This window comes from Atractosteus spatula, chromosome 6, assembly GCF_055471065.1.
Source record: "Atractosteus spatula isolate fAtrSpa1 chromosome 6, fAtrSpa1.hap1, whole genome shotgun sequence".
Classification (NCBI taxonomy): domain Eukaryota; kingdom Metazoa; phylum Chordata; class Actinopteri; order Semionotiformes; family Lepisosteidae; genus Atractosteus; species Atractosteus spatula.
This window is the reverse complement of record NC_142711.1, coordinates 18,564,038-18,576,051: the sequence shown is the minus strand read 5'-3', so window position 1 is coordinate 18,576,051 and position 12,014 is coordinate 18,564,038. Positions and strand designations below refer to the sequence as shown.

Genomic DNA, 12,014 nt, shown 5'->3' with positions numbered 1-12,014 from the left:
GGTTGATGATGAAGATTGTGATTATAACTGGGAACCCCGCCAGCTTTCTGAAGAACAGAGGGGGCTTCCGGTGACTCTGCCGCCAGGCCAGAAAAGCACGAGATGGCTCACACACGAGAAGCCGTTCGGCACACCCTGATTGGGTGGTAGTAGCCCAGTCCAGCCTGGCTCGGCGTACTCAGGGCACAAGGCAGAACTGTGCGCATGGATAACCAATTAACTGATTAATTCATTAACCTAGCCAGCATGACTCTGGAGAGCAGTGAGAGCAGCCTGGAGCACTCGTGTCCAGAGTGGACACAGGCAGAACATGCAGGCTCCACACAGAAGGGCCCAGGAGCTGTGAGGCAGCAGTGCTCCTTCCCATACACATCACTGGATTTCTGTCCTGGTTCAATTTCGGACACACGGACTTCACCAGTGTTTGTATTGTGTGTACCTGTTGTTAAGGACCATGCTCCGTCTGTATGGCACCAGAACGAGAGTGTGTTAACGAGCCGATGACTTTCTCTCTGTCAGCTGTGAAGGGCCGCCTCCTGAGGTCATCCGTCAGAGAGAGGCCAAGTGGCTGGAGATCATCAGCCACTGGGACCGCTTCCTACTGAAGAAAAGCAGCAAGGTCCAGCCCAGCCACTGAGCACTAGTGATCTTGACTGTGGACTGTCTGTGCAATGTGTGTGTAGTGTGTAACTGTCCAGGTGTGTGTACTGTGTGTGTGTAGTGTGTACATGTCCAGGTGTGTGTACTGTGTGTGTGTAGTGTGTAACTGTCCAGGTGTGTGTACTGTGTGTGTGTAGTGTGTACCTGTACAGCTGTGTGTACTGTGTGTGTAGTGTGTACCTGTCCAGGTGTGTATACTGTGTGTGTAGTGTGTACCTGTACAGCTGTGTGTACTGTGTGTGTAGTGTGTACCTGTCCAGGTGTGTATACTGTGTGTGTAGTGTGTACCTGTACAGCTGTGTGTACTGTGTGTGTAGTGTGTACATGTCCAGGTGTGTATACTGTGTGTGTAGTGTGTACCTGTACAGCTGTGTGTACTGTGTGTGTATAGTGTGTACCTGTCCAGGTCTGTGTACTGTGTGTGTATAGTGTGTACCTGCACAGGTGTGTGTACTGTGTGTGTGTAGTGTGTACCTGTCCCGGTGTGTATACTGTGTGTGTAGTGTGTACATGTCCAGGTGTGTATACTGTGTGTGTAGTGTGTACCTGTACAGCTGTGTGTACTGTGTGTGTGGTGTGCACCTTTCCAGATGTGTGTACTGTGTGTGTATAGTGTGTACCTGTCCAGGTGTGTGTACTGTGAGTGTATAGTGTTTACCTGTCCAGGTGTGTGTATACTGTGTACCTGTACAGGTGTGTGTACTGTGTCTATATTGTATACCTGTCCAGCTGTGTGTACTGTTTGTGTATAGTGTGTACCTGTCCAGGTGTGTGTCTGTAGTGTCTACCTGTTCAGCTGTGTAGTGTTTGTAGTGTGCACTTGTACAGGTGTGTATACTATGTGTGTATTGTGTGGGTGTATACTATGTATCTGTACAGATGTGTATTTATTTTTGCGCAGGTATGTTTACTGTGTGTGTAGTGTTTGTGTACTCTGTGTGTACTGTGTATGTGTATAGTCTGTACCTACAGGTGTGCATACTGTGAGTGTATACTGTGTACCTGTACAGGTGTGTGTATTCAGTGTAGTGTGTGCCTGTACAGCTGTGTGTACTGTTTTGTAGTGTCTACCTGTGTACTGTGTCTGTGTAGTGTTTGTAGTGTGCACTTATATAGGTGTGTATACTGTGTGTGTATTGTGTGGGTGTATACTATGTATCTGTAGAGATGCATATAGTGTGCACCTGTGCAGGTTTGTGCACTGTGTGTGTATAATTACTTATACTGTTTTGTGTAGTGTTTGTGTACTGTGTGTGTACTTTGTATGTGTATAGTCTGTACCTACAGGTGTGTGTACCGTGTGTGTAGTATTACCTATACAGTTTTGTGTACTGTGTATATGATGTGTACCTATACAGGTGTGTAACATAGTATGTAACATACTACCTTTTCTTGTTCAGTAGTAACAGTTCATTACTTGTTAAAGTGAAGATATCAGATGGGGCATGTACAGTACCATGTGTACTACACAGTGCCTTAATGTAGTTTACAGCAGTAATTCATTCCTGCGCTGTGTGAGCAGTATCACTCTCTAACTCACCTGTATGTTTTGTAGGTCAAAAGTCAGTGCCGGAAAGGTATCCCACCGTCCCTTAGGGCCAGATGTTGGCCACTCCTCTGTGCTGCCACTGCAAAGATGAGCACATATAATAAAATATACGAGGTATACTGTATGTCCAGGTAGTCCCAGCTACCAGAGTCCTGTCAGTCAGTGTGTCTGTACTGTATTAACCCCTCTCTCTCAGTGCAGTGTTAATGTACTGTAGTGTCCAGTCAATGTCTGTACTGTATTAACCCCTCTCTCTCAGTGCAGTGTTAATGTACTGTAGTGTTCAGTGAGTGTCTGTACTGTATTATCCTCTTTCTCTCTCAGATGCTGGACTCCTCTGAAGCCTTACAGAGTTGGGTTGATGTGATTGAGAGGGATATAGATCGTCAATTTCCTTTTCATGAGATGTTTCTCTCCAGAGATGGTCACGGGTGAGTCACTCTTGCTACTATTACTTCTATATTATTAGCTTTACTTCCTGCAGTATGATTTTACTGTATTATGAACTCTACTACTTGAAGCATTATGACTACTGTATTAATAACTGTACTAGCTGCTGTAGCCTTACTGTATTATTCCCTTGTGTATTGGTATTACTGCAGTTCTTTTTGATGACATATTTTTAATCGGGCAGTCAGCAGGGCCTCTTCCGGGTCTTGAAGGCCTACACTCAGTTCAGGCCTGAGGAGGGCTACTGTCAGGGACAAGGACCCGTGGCTGCTGTGCTGCTGATGAACATGCCAGCAGAGGTAACTGCTGTGTCTGTCTGTGCCGCTCTGAGTGAATGTCTGAGTACGTGTCAGTCTGGCTGTTCGTCTGCATGAGCCTGCCAGTCCTGATAAGAACATTACAAGAGTTACAGATGAGGAGGCCGTTGAGCCCATCAAGCTTGTTGGGCTGGGCAGGTTTCTCCACACTCCCACAATCCTGTGTGTACAGAAGTGCCTCCTGTTCTCACTTATGTTGTCCACTTTGTTTTGCTCTGTCAACAGAAAAAGTCCCCTGGATTGGCTTTGAGGAATTTATATACGTGTATTAGGTCCCTTCATAATCTTCTCTGTTCAAGACTGAAGAGACTTAGTTCCTTCAGGCTGTCAGTATGGGACACTCCCTTCAGACTGAAGAGACTCAGTTCCTTCAGCCTGTCAGTGTGGGACACTCCCTTCAAACTAAAGAGACTCAGTGCCTTCAGTCTGTCAGTGTGGGACACTGCCTTCAGACTAAAGAGACTTAGTTCCTCCAGCCTGTCAGTGTCAGACACTGCCTTCAGACTAAAGAGACTCAATTCAATTTTAACACAACATTCCTTGGTTTAAAATCTATGTTTTTAAGAATGTTTCCTAAAGTATTAGTCCTCCTGTCCATCTGTGTGAGTGGGTGTCAGACTGCATATCAGTCAGCCATTCTGTTGGAAGAAAAACAGATATTCACTCTCAGTCCATCTGTATGAACAGGAGGCGTTCTGGTGTCTGGTTCAGATCAGTGAACAATACCTGCCTGGATATTACAGCCCCCTGCTGGTAAGAGTCTGCCAATACAAATATTGCTTCACTATTAGTTTGATGCTCAATTTGTTTACTCAAACTCTCAGTCTACTCAATGTGTCTGTACTGTATTAACCCCTCTCTCTCAATGCAGTGTTAATGTACTGTAGTGTCCAGTCAGTGTGTCTGTACTGTATTAACCCCTCTCTCTCAGTGCAGTGTTAATATACTGTAGTGTCCAGTCAGTGGGTCTGGACTGTATTAACCCCTCTCTCTCTCAGTGCAGTTTTAATGCCCTGTAGTTTTTCTCAATTGCTTAAATACAGTTCTTGAAACAGAATTGACAATGTTAAAACAGTGAACATACATCCCCACACTCTATATCTTTTAGTAAAAATAGCACATTACCAGTGCAAAATGCCCTGAGGCACTCAAAATATCTTACAGAAGGCTCAAAATCTACCAGCCAGTACAACAGTGTGGGTAAATGGAAGCTCTCTCTCTCAGTGTTTAAACAGCTCCCGACACAATACTATCAACATCAATATGAGCCAGAGTGCTTGTTCCTCTAGTTCAGCTCACTGAAGCTCTAACTACAGTAGATCAGCAGTGTTGCTGTGAATAAGGACATTCCCACACACAATATAACACACTGACAGTATATCAGCACCAGGGTCCTCACAGTTTTCAGTCAGTAAAATTAAACCAATGGCCATACAGAAAGGGAAACAATGTCATATTGTAATCAGTGCTACAATAAAACCGTCCACAAAATTATAGAAAAACAAACTGAAAACATCTTATTATAAATCAAAAATATGTTTTCGGAATTACTGCCGCATTGTTGTGGCAAAAATGTGGTTTCCTTAAAGAAAACCCTTTACATTGCTGACTTGCTATTTTTATCCAGTGCTACTGGCCACTTTTATGTGTTTTTTTAAGTGTTTATTTGTTTATAAATATGATATGTTTTTACACCCACTGTGCATAATATATTTTACAGTCAAAACCTAAAATGTAAAAGTTTTTTGTAAGTTACTGTTCATACACAGTTATTAATAATTCTGTATACTGTATTTAATTTAAAAAACAAGAAAGTGTGTACAGTAAGTGTTTCTGTATAGTATGAGTAGTGCAGGAAAGCACTAATGGGTTAATACACATTTAATTTTTATTATTAAAAAACTGGCAACCCACTGAAGCTCAGCAGGTGTGAGCCTGGTCAGTACCTGGATAGGAGACCTCCTGGGAAAAACTAAGGCTGCTGCTGGAAGAGGTGTTAGTGGGGCCAGCAGGGGGCGCTCACCCTGCTGTCCATGTGGGTCCTAATGCCCCAGTATAGTGATGGAGACCCTATACTGTAAACAGGTGCTGTCCTTTGGATGAGACGTAAAACCGAGGTCCTGACTCTCTGTGGTCATTAAAAATCCCAGGGCGTTTCTCGAAAAGAGTAAGGGTGTATCCCGGTCTCCTGGCCAAATTTCCCATTGGCCCTTACCAATCATGGCCTCCTAATAATCCCCATCTATGAATTGGCTTCATTACTCTGCTCTCCTCCCCACTGAGAGCTGGTGTGTGGTGAGTGTTCTGGTGCACTATGGCTGCCGTCGCATCATCCAGGTGGGGCTGCACACTGGTGGGGGTGGAGGGGATCCCCATTACCTGTAAAGCGCTTTGAGTGGAGTGTCCAGAAAAGTGCTGTATAAGTGTAAGCAATTATTATTATTAAGAATTGTGTGACAGCCACATGCAGCTGTGACACGTTAAAGATTCACTGCGCCACCTGGCAGTTTCACAGAGTACTGCAGCCTTGCATCAGGTTACTTGAAAAACTGAGGTGTTGGGCATTACCTTTCAGTAACCTTGCAGCATGTTTTTTGTGGCTCACCACATTGCACCTCAAGCATTCTGAGTGGCTGCATCTGTAAATCCAGGACATCATCAAACAGGAGTGATCCAACTAAATGAAAACCAAGTTTCATATTAAAGTGTAAAAGAAAGAGACACAGATGATCAGCTGTTCACATCTCTCTCGTGGTTGGTTCACGGTTCAGGTAAGGATGCACACACACGGGAAGGGTTGTTTTCAGCTGTGAAACGACTGAATTCCTCATGTTCCACGCGACTCACTTGATTGGTTTGCGTGTCAGCACCAGAGATCTGCAGGCACTAGTTTGCACATTCATTGTGCCTGACATTTACATTTTGTACACAATCAAAATGATCTAGTGTTTCCCAAACCACACTACTTGTTGTGGGGTTTGTATTCACTGTTTGGGAAAATGTGGACAACCTTTCAGGACCTGCGTGTAAGCAGCTGAAAAAGTCTGTAACATGGTGGAGACACAGCTATTCCCCTGTCTCTGCAGGAGGGGGTGCTGTTCGACTCGCGGCTGTTCTCCAGCGTGCTGCGGAGGGCATGTCCCGTGGCTGACAAACACCTGCGCAAGCACGGGGTGGAGCCGCTGATGTACCTGACCGACTGGTTCATGTGCCTGTACACCCGCAACCTGCCCTTCAACACGCTGCTCAGGGTGTGGGACATCTTCTTCTCCGAGGGTCAGTGCGCCTCCCCCTCTCGCCTCTCTCCGGCCCCCAGTGATCACAGCAGCCTGGTCGGATTACAGTTAACACCCAGCCAGGGACATCACTCAGGGCTCAGTCTGTCTCTCTACAGTGTCTGGACTGTATTAACCCCTCTCTCTCAGTGCAGTGTTAATGTACTGTAGTGTCCAGTCAGTGTGTCTGTACTGTATTAACCCCTCTCTCTCAGTGCAGTGTTAATGTCCTGTAGTGTCCAGTCAGTGGGTCTGGACTGTATTAACCCCTCTCTCTCAGTGCAGTGTTAATGTACTGGAGTGTCCAGTCAGTGGGTCTGGACTGTATTAACCCCTCTCTCTCAGTGCAGTGTTAATGTACTGGAGTGTCCAGTCAGTGTGTCTGGACTGTATTAACCCCTCTCTCTCAGTGCAGTGTTAATGTCCTGTAGTGTCCAGTCAGTGTGTCTGGACTGTATTAACCCCTCTCTCTCAGTGCAGTGTTAATGTACTGTAGTGTCCAGTCAGTGTGTCTGTACTGTATTAACCCCTCTCTCTCAGTGCAGTGTTAATGTCCTGTAGTGTCCAGTCAGTGTGTCTGTACTGTATTAACCCCTCTCTCTCAGTGCAGTGTTAATGTCCTGTAGTGTCCAGTCAGTGTGTCTGGACTGTATTAACCCCTCTCTCTCAGTGCAGTGTTAATGTACTCTATCAATTCCTGTCTCTCTCAGGAGTGAAGGTGTTGTTCAAGGTAGCTGTAGTCCTGGTGCGGATGGCTTTAGGGTCCTCTGAGAAAACGAAGGAGTGTGATGGGCAGATGGAGACTCTGGAGCGACTGCGCACTATCAATGACAAGAACCTGCAGGAGGACACATTCATCGAAGAGGTGGGCGGGAAGACAGAGTGAGAGGATAAGGGTGAACGTGTGGATGAAATGGGTCTCCTTTTCCTCACAGCTTTCAGCTGCCGGGTCAAGCCCAGGTGGGGCCGTGCTTATGTACACCACGTGAAGCAGCTCATTCCGAATCGCCCCTGAAAAAAGCTTGTTACGATGCGGTTGCTCGGGCTGACAGCTGCGTCTTACAACAGGCAGGCCATCCAACTGCCGGTGCTCGGTGATTTCGGGAGCCTGCCGGAGGCTGCCGAGAAGAGGAGGGAAAGAAAAGGCGGAGAGCAGAAGTTCAGAATAAGCAGGCAGGCAGAGCTGAATCGGGCAGGGAGAAGGCTGGTTATACCGGCAGGAGGATGAGCCACGGGGACGTTCCAGGCAGAACAGGCAGAACAGGGTCACGGCAAGTCCGGGAAACGGGCGTTCGGGGTTTAAGGTCAGGATCAGGGCTTTCGTTCGAAAGACCCGAGAGACGCTGAGACAGACGAGAGTGTACCACTCCCTGGGCGCTGAGATGACACGTCTCCCCCAGGGCAGTTCAGATCTCTCAAATCCCATGGCTGGCAGAGGAATCCTACTCTGTTGGGCCCCTGAGCAAGGCCCTTAACCCCAACTGCTCTGGGGGTGGCTGAACCTGCACTCTGACCCCAAGCTTCTCTCTCCCTGTCTGTGTGTCTCATGGAGAGCAAGCTGGGGTCTGTGAAAAGACAAATTCTTAACGCAAGAAATTGTATATGGCCACTAAAGTGATCCTCTTCTTCTCTCTTTCCAGGTGTGTGCAGTCTCTCTCTCGGTGAAGGACGTAGAGAAGGAGACAGAGAAGGAGCTGGAGCGCTGGCGGGCTGACCGACCGCAGTCAACCTTTGACCCCCGGAGTCGATGTCACGGTTACAGAGCAGCCTGGGAAAAAGTCAGGAGGGAGGAGGAGGAGAGGGTGAGGAGGGAGAGGAAGCAGGGGAACCTCACTAATCCCTCACACTCCTCGGTCCCCAACAAGAAGCACAAAGGCAGCCGGACGCAGACTGAGCTGTTGCGCACGGGATCGAATTCCGAGAACACGGACCTGGGCCATAATCCCAACGCAGACGGAGCGCTGGGGCCTGGCAGACCGGTGTGTGTGGGCAATGGGTTGAGAGAGAGAGACCTGGAAGGGAAGAAAGAGGAACTGACAATGTGCGAGAGCCAGGACCTCTCACACACAACCCCCTCTGGGGAACTGAGCCGAGCTGCTGCAGACCACACTGGAGCAGCCGTGAAGCCAGCTGAGGTTACTGAGCCTCACAGTAAAACAGCAGAGGAACCGGTCCGAATGAATGAGCTTACCGAGCCTCACAGTAAAACAGCAGAGGAACCGGTCCGAATGAAAGAGCTTACCGAGCCTCACAGTAAAACAGCAGAGGAACCGGTCCGAATGAATGAGCTTACTGAGCCTCATAATAAATCAGCAGAGGAACCGGTCCACATTAATGAAAATCAGAGTGAGGTGTTAGAACCCTCCAGCGAAATCGGCACTGGCCACAGTCAAGTGTTGGAGAGATCGACCGCAGTGAGCAGGGATCACGGAGAACTGGCGAGAGAGTCTTGCGAAGTGACAGCTGGTCACAGTGAAGCAGAGCGGGATGAATCTGGAGACAGCAGCCAGCAGCATCACTGCGGAACAGCAGAGGAGTCGTCTCGGAGCACCACCGCTGACACCAAAGCAACAGCTGAGCAGTCCCGCCTGGCAGAGGAACAGACAACTAGACAGGATACACCAGCCCCCGCTGAGGGGCCAGCTCTGGAACAGGCTCAGTTGGCTCCTGCTGCTGACCGGGGCGAGACCGCTGCAGATCTCGGCAACGTTTTAGAAAATGGCACTGAAACCAGAGCAGAGCATGGCAGCACATTGCAGGCTCCTGGCCCGATCCCTGTAGGACCTAGTTCAGCAGAGGGACTGGGGCTGTTGCCTACCAATTCTGGTCAACTAGCAGATGATCACAGTGACTTTTCCAAAGAGCCCAACTCTGAAGTAACTAAGGACACAGAAGCACACGTAGCAGATGCAGGTGACAGACACACCTCTGAGTGCTATACTGATGCAGACGACACCACATCAGCTACAGATCAGTGCGATGGTGTCAGTCGAGGCCAGGGTGACACCCCAAACTGCTACAGTGGCACAACTGCTTCCAGGGAGGGCACGACTGACGCCAATACAGAGCAGACAGCACAAGTCCTGCTCCCTGGTGAGCCCGCCCACCTGGAACAGGGAGAAGGGAACACAGCAAGCTGCCAGCCTGCTGCTCCGACTCCTCATCCAGATACTCTGACCATCCCATCTCTTCCCCAAAACATGTGCAGACATGGGCTGAGCCAGTCAACTCCTGACCTGAGAAAGGCCACAACAAGTAGCAACACGACAAGACCCCCTTCGTCGGCAGACCACGGCCACAGGCGCCCAGGAATGCTGCCCGTTACGGATCTCCTCGAAGACGGGGACAGGGGGGAACTAGTCGGCACCAGCTGTTTGGAGCAGGAGGAAGGGAACCTGCGCAAGAGCAAATCTTCCTCCTGCCTGGAGAGTGGAAGGGGGGAAATTCGGCCTGATCCGAGGAACAAGCCGTGTGTGCACATCAGCCAGCCAGTACAAGGTCCTGCAGCAACCGCGAGTCTGGGTGAGACCGCTGTGGCGACCGGATCGGCCACCAGCCCGCAGGAATCCAACACACATCCTGGACCTGCGGATGGAATCCAGAAGGAATCGGACATTCCAGATCCCGGAACCGGGGTGCAGGTTGACCTGGAAAACCTGGAGACTGAAAGCCCTAGGGAACACCTAGGAACTCAGGGGAGGCTGCAGTCTGACATGTCAGGAACAGAATCAGAGGCTGACTTTCAGTCTGCAAAGGAAAACCAGTCAAGAGATACAGCAAATACAAAGGCAGCAGGACAGGAGTCCCTGTGTGTCGAGGGGCTTCAGTCACAATCAGAGTCTGATGTTGGAACCGATATGATAGACCACAGAGCAACTGAGGCTGAAGTTCTGACACCTGAAACAGATCTGACTCTTCCCGAACCTATCTGTGATTCAGAGGTGAACCCCCTACCAACAACCCAGGAACAGTCAGAACCCAGAGATCCAGTCCAATCTGATCCCAGCCTTCCAGTAGCTAATTCTTCTATATCTACATCTGACGGAGCACCGGAGTCGTCAATGTCAAATCCCTCCAGAGCCTCGTCTGGAGATCCCACTGGAACAGCCGCTGCCGGGTGTGGAAATCTCCCAGATACGACTCCTTCAAATCACAACTTAACTCCACACACCCCACCCCATGCCCAAAACGAACCAGATCCCCCCAGCCTCGCTCCAGAAGGGGTCTGTACTAAGGAGTCCAAGACAGAGCCGACCGAAAGCACAAACGAAGCCCTTCCCAAAACAGACCTGGATACTGCAGCAGGATCAGTGGATAAGGTTCCAGCTCTACCCGAGGTCCGATCAGATCCCGCTGACAAAACACCAGCGCATCCAGGTGGATCCATCTTAACAGATCCTGTTGTGCCCAAGCAGCAGAAACTAAAAACTGAAAATCCCTTGGACACAGAAAACATTCCCAGTTCCCCCCCGGTGCACAGGAATCAGGACAGAAAGGGGAGCCAGGAGATCCCAAAAGATTCCATGAATCCACCCCCGAAGCGGTTTGGGATCTTTCGCAAACTGAAGTCCGAGAAAACAAAAGGACAGAAGGAGGCGAAGACTGAGCAAGAAGCGAGGGAGGACAGGGAGCCGGCGGGAGAGGAGAGCAAGAAGAAAAAGGCGAAGGGCAAGGAGACCCCAAACGCGATACCCACCATCGTGATCCAGGACTTCAGCGTCATGGATGGAGCAGACGAAAGAGGGGCAGGAGGAGAAGCCGCTGAGGAAGAGGGGCTCACCGCCAGGGAGAGGAGGAGGAGGAAGAGGGAGCGGGAACGGCGAGAGAGGGAAGAGGAGAAAGCTCGGAAGAAGAGGGAGAAGGAGATGGAGAAGGAGAGGCAGAAGCTGGAGAGAGACAGGGAGAGGGAGAGGAGGAAACCGCAGACCAGGGGGAAGAGTTTTCAGGTGCACAGCAAGTGTAGCCACAATATGCCCCCCCCAGGAAACAAGACGACAGACAACTTGGTTTCCAAGCGAAACTCGGCCCCCTATTTTGATACCTACTTTTGATTTCAAGTTTATTGCTTGCTTTTCTTGCTATTCATCCTGCACCACGAGTGCAGAGTGTAAAACAAAGACAACCTGTGGCAAAGAGAGCATCAGGAGCAGCAGACTTTTACAAAAGACTCAGGAAAAACCCACACTTCATCTGTGTTGTCTTGACAGGCATACAGCAGAGTGTCAGAGAAAATGTAAATTAAAATGTAAAGAAGTTGTACAATACAGAACAAAGTCTCTTAACAGTTTTAGTTTTGTAATATAAAACATTGCTCGTGATTATTACAAAAACAAAATACAAGTGCAGTTTTTAAATCCGAGATTCTTCTAAAATAAAAAAGATCATAATTTCAATTTTTCTCGTCTCTTGCTCCGTCTTCTGCCTAAGACCAGCTTCCAATTATCTTCTCGTCGAGCTCGGAGTCGAACCCTTCTCCCCGTCTCACGGGGGGGGGTGCCAGCCCGGCTCGTGCCTGGGGCGACCATTCTCTCTTCTCACGAGTGCGGCACTGAGCAAGACACAAGTCACAGATCACACACGGCTCTACAGCTCTTCCTGCCTCCTCCAGTGCGAAGACAACAAGTCAAAGTTCAAAAATGAAACTGAAGTAACAGGTTCAACTGGACTGACTGGACTGTCACCTGAGATTAGAATCAGGCTCACCCTTACACCGAGCCTCTCCGGACTGGACTGACTTCACTGTGGATTGGATTAGCTGATAAC

The 12,014-nt window shown here is 48.9% G+C and overlaps 2 protein-coding genes across 2 annotated transcripts in view; one reads left to right on the top strand and one right to left on the bottom strand.

Annotated features, from left to right (window-relative positions):
* The window catches only part of tbc1d10c (TBC1 domain family, member 10C), a 19,752-nt gene extending 8,108 nt beyond the window's left edge, over positions 1-11,644 (top strand). Inside the window, exons 3-10 of the mRNA XM_088919440.1 lie at positions 520-619; positions 2,216-2,323; positions 2,534-2,640; positions 2,844-2,958; positions 3,664-3,729; positions 6,063-6,252; positions 6,962-7,116; positions 7,892-11,644. Coding sequence (XP_088775566.1) covers positions 520-619; positions 2,216-2,323; positions 2,534-2,640; positions 2,844-2,958; positions 3,664-3,729; positions 6,063-6,252; positions 6,962-7,116; positions 7,892-11,302 — 4,252 coding nt within the window. The 3' untranslated portion in view covers positions 11,303-11,644. The remainder of the gene's footprint in view (positions 1-519; positions 620-2,215; positions 2,324-2,533; positions 2,641-2,843; positions 2,959-3,663; positions 3,730-6,062; positions 6,253-6,961; positions 7,117-7,891) is intronic.
* rad9a (RAD9 checkpoint clamp component A) overlaps positions 11,432-12,014 on the bottom strand; it is a 13,270-nt gene continuing 12,687 nt past the window's right edge. The window contains exon 13 of the mRNA XM_088919441.1: positions 11,432-11,799. The gene's annotated coding sequence lies outside the window, so the exon portion shown is untranslated. The remainder of the gene's footprint in view (positions 11,800-12,014) is intronic.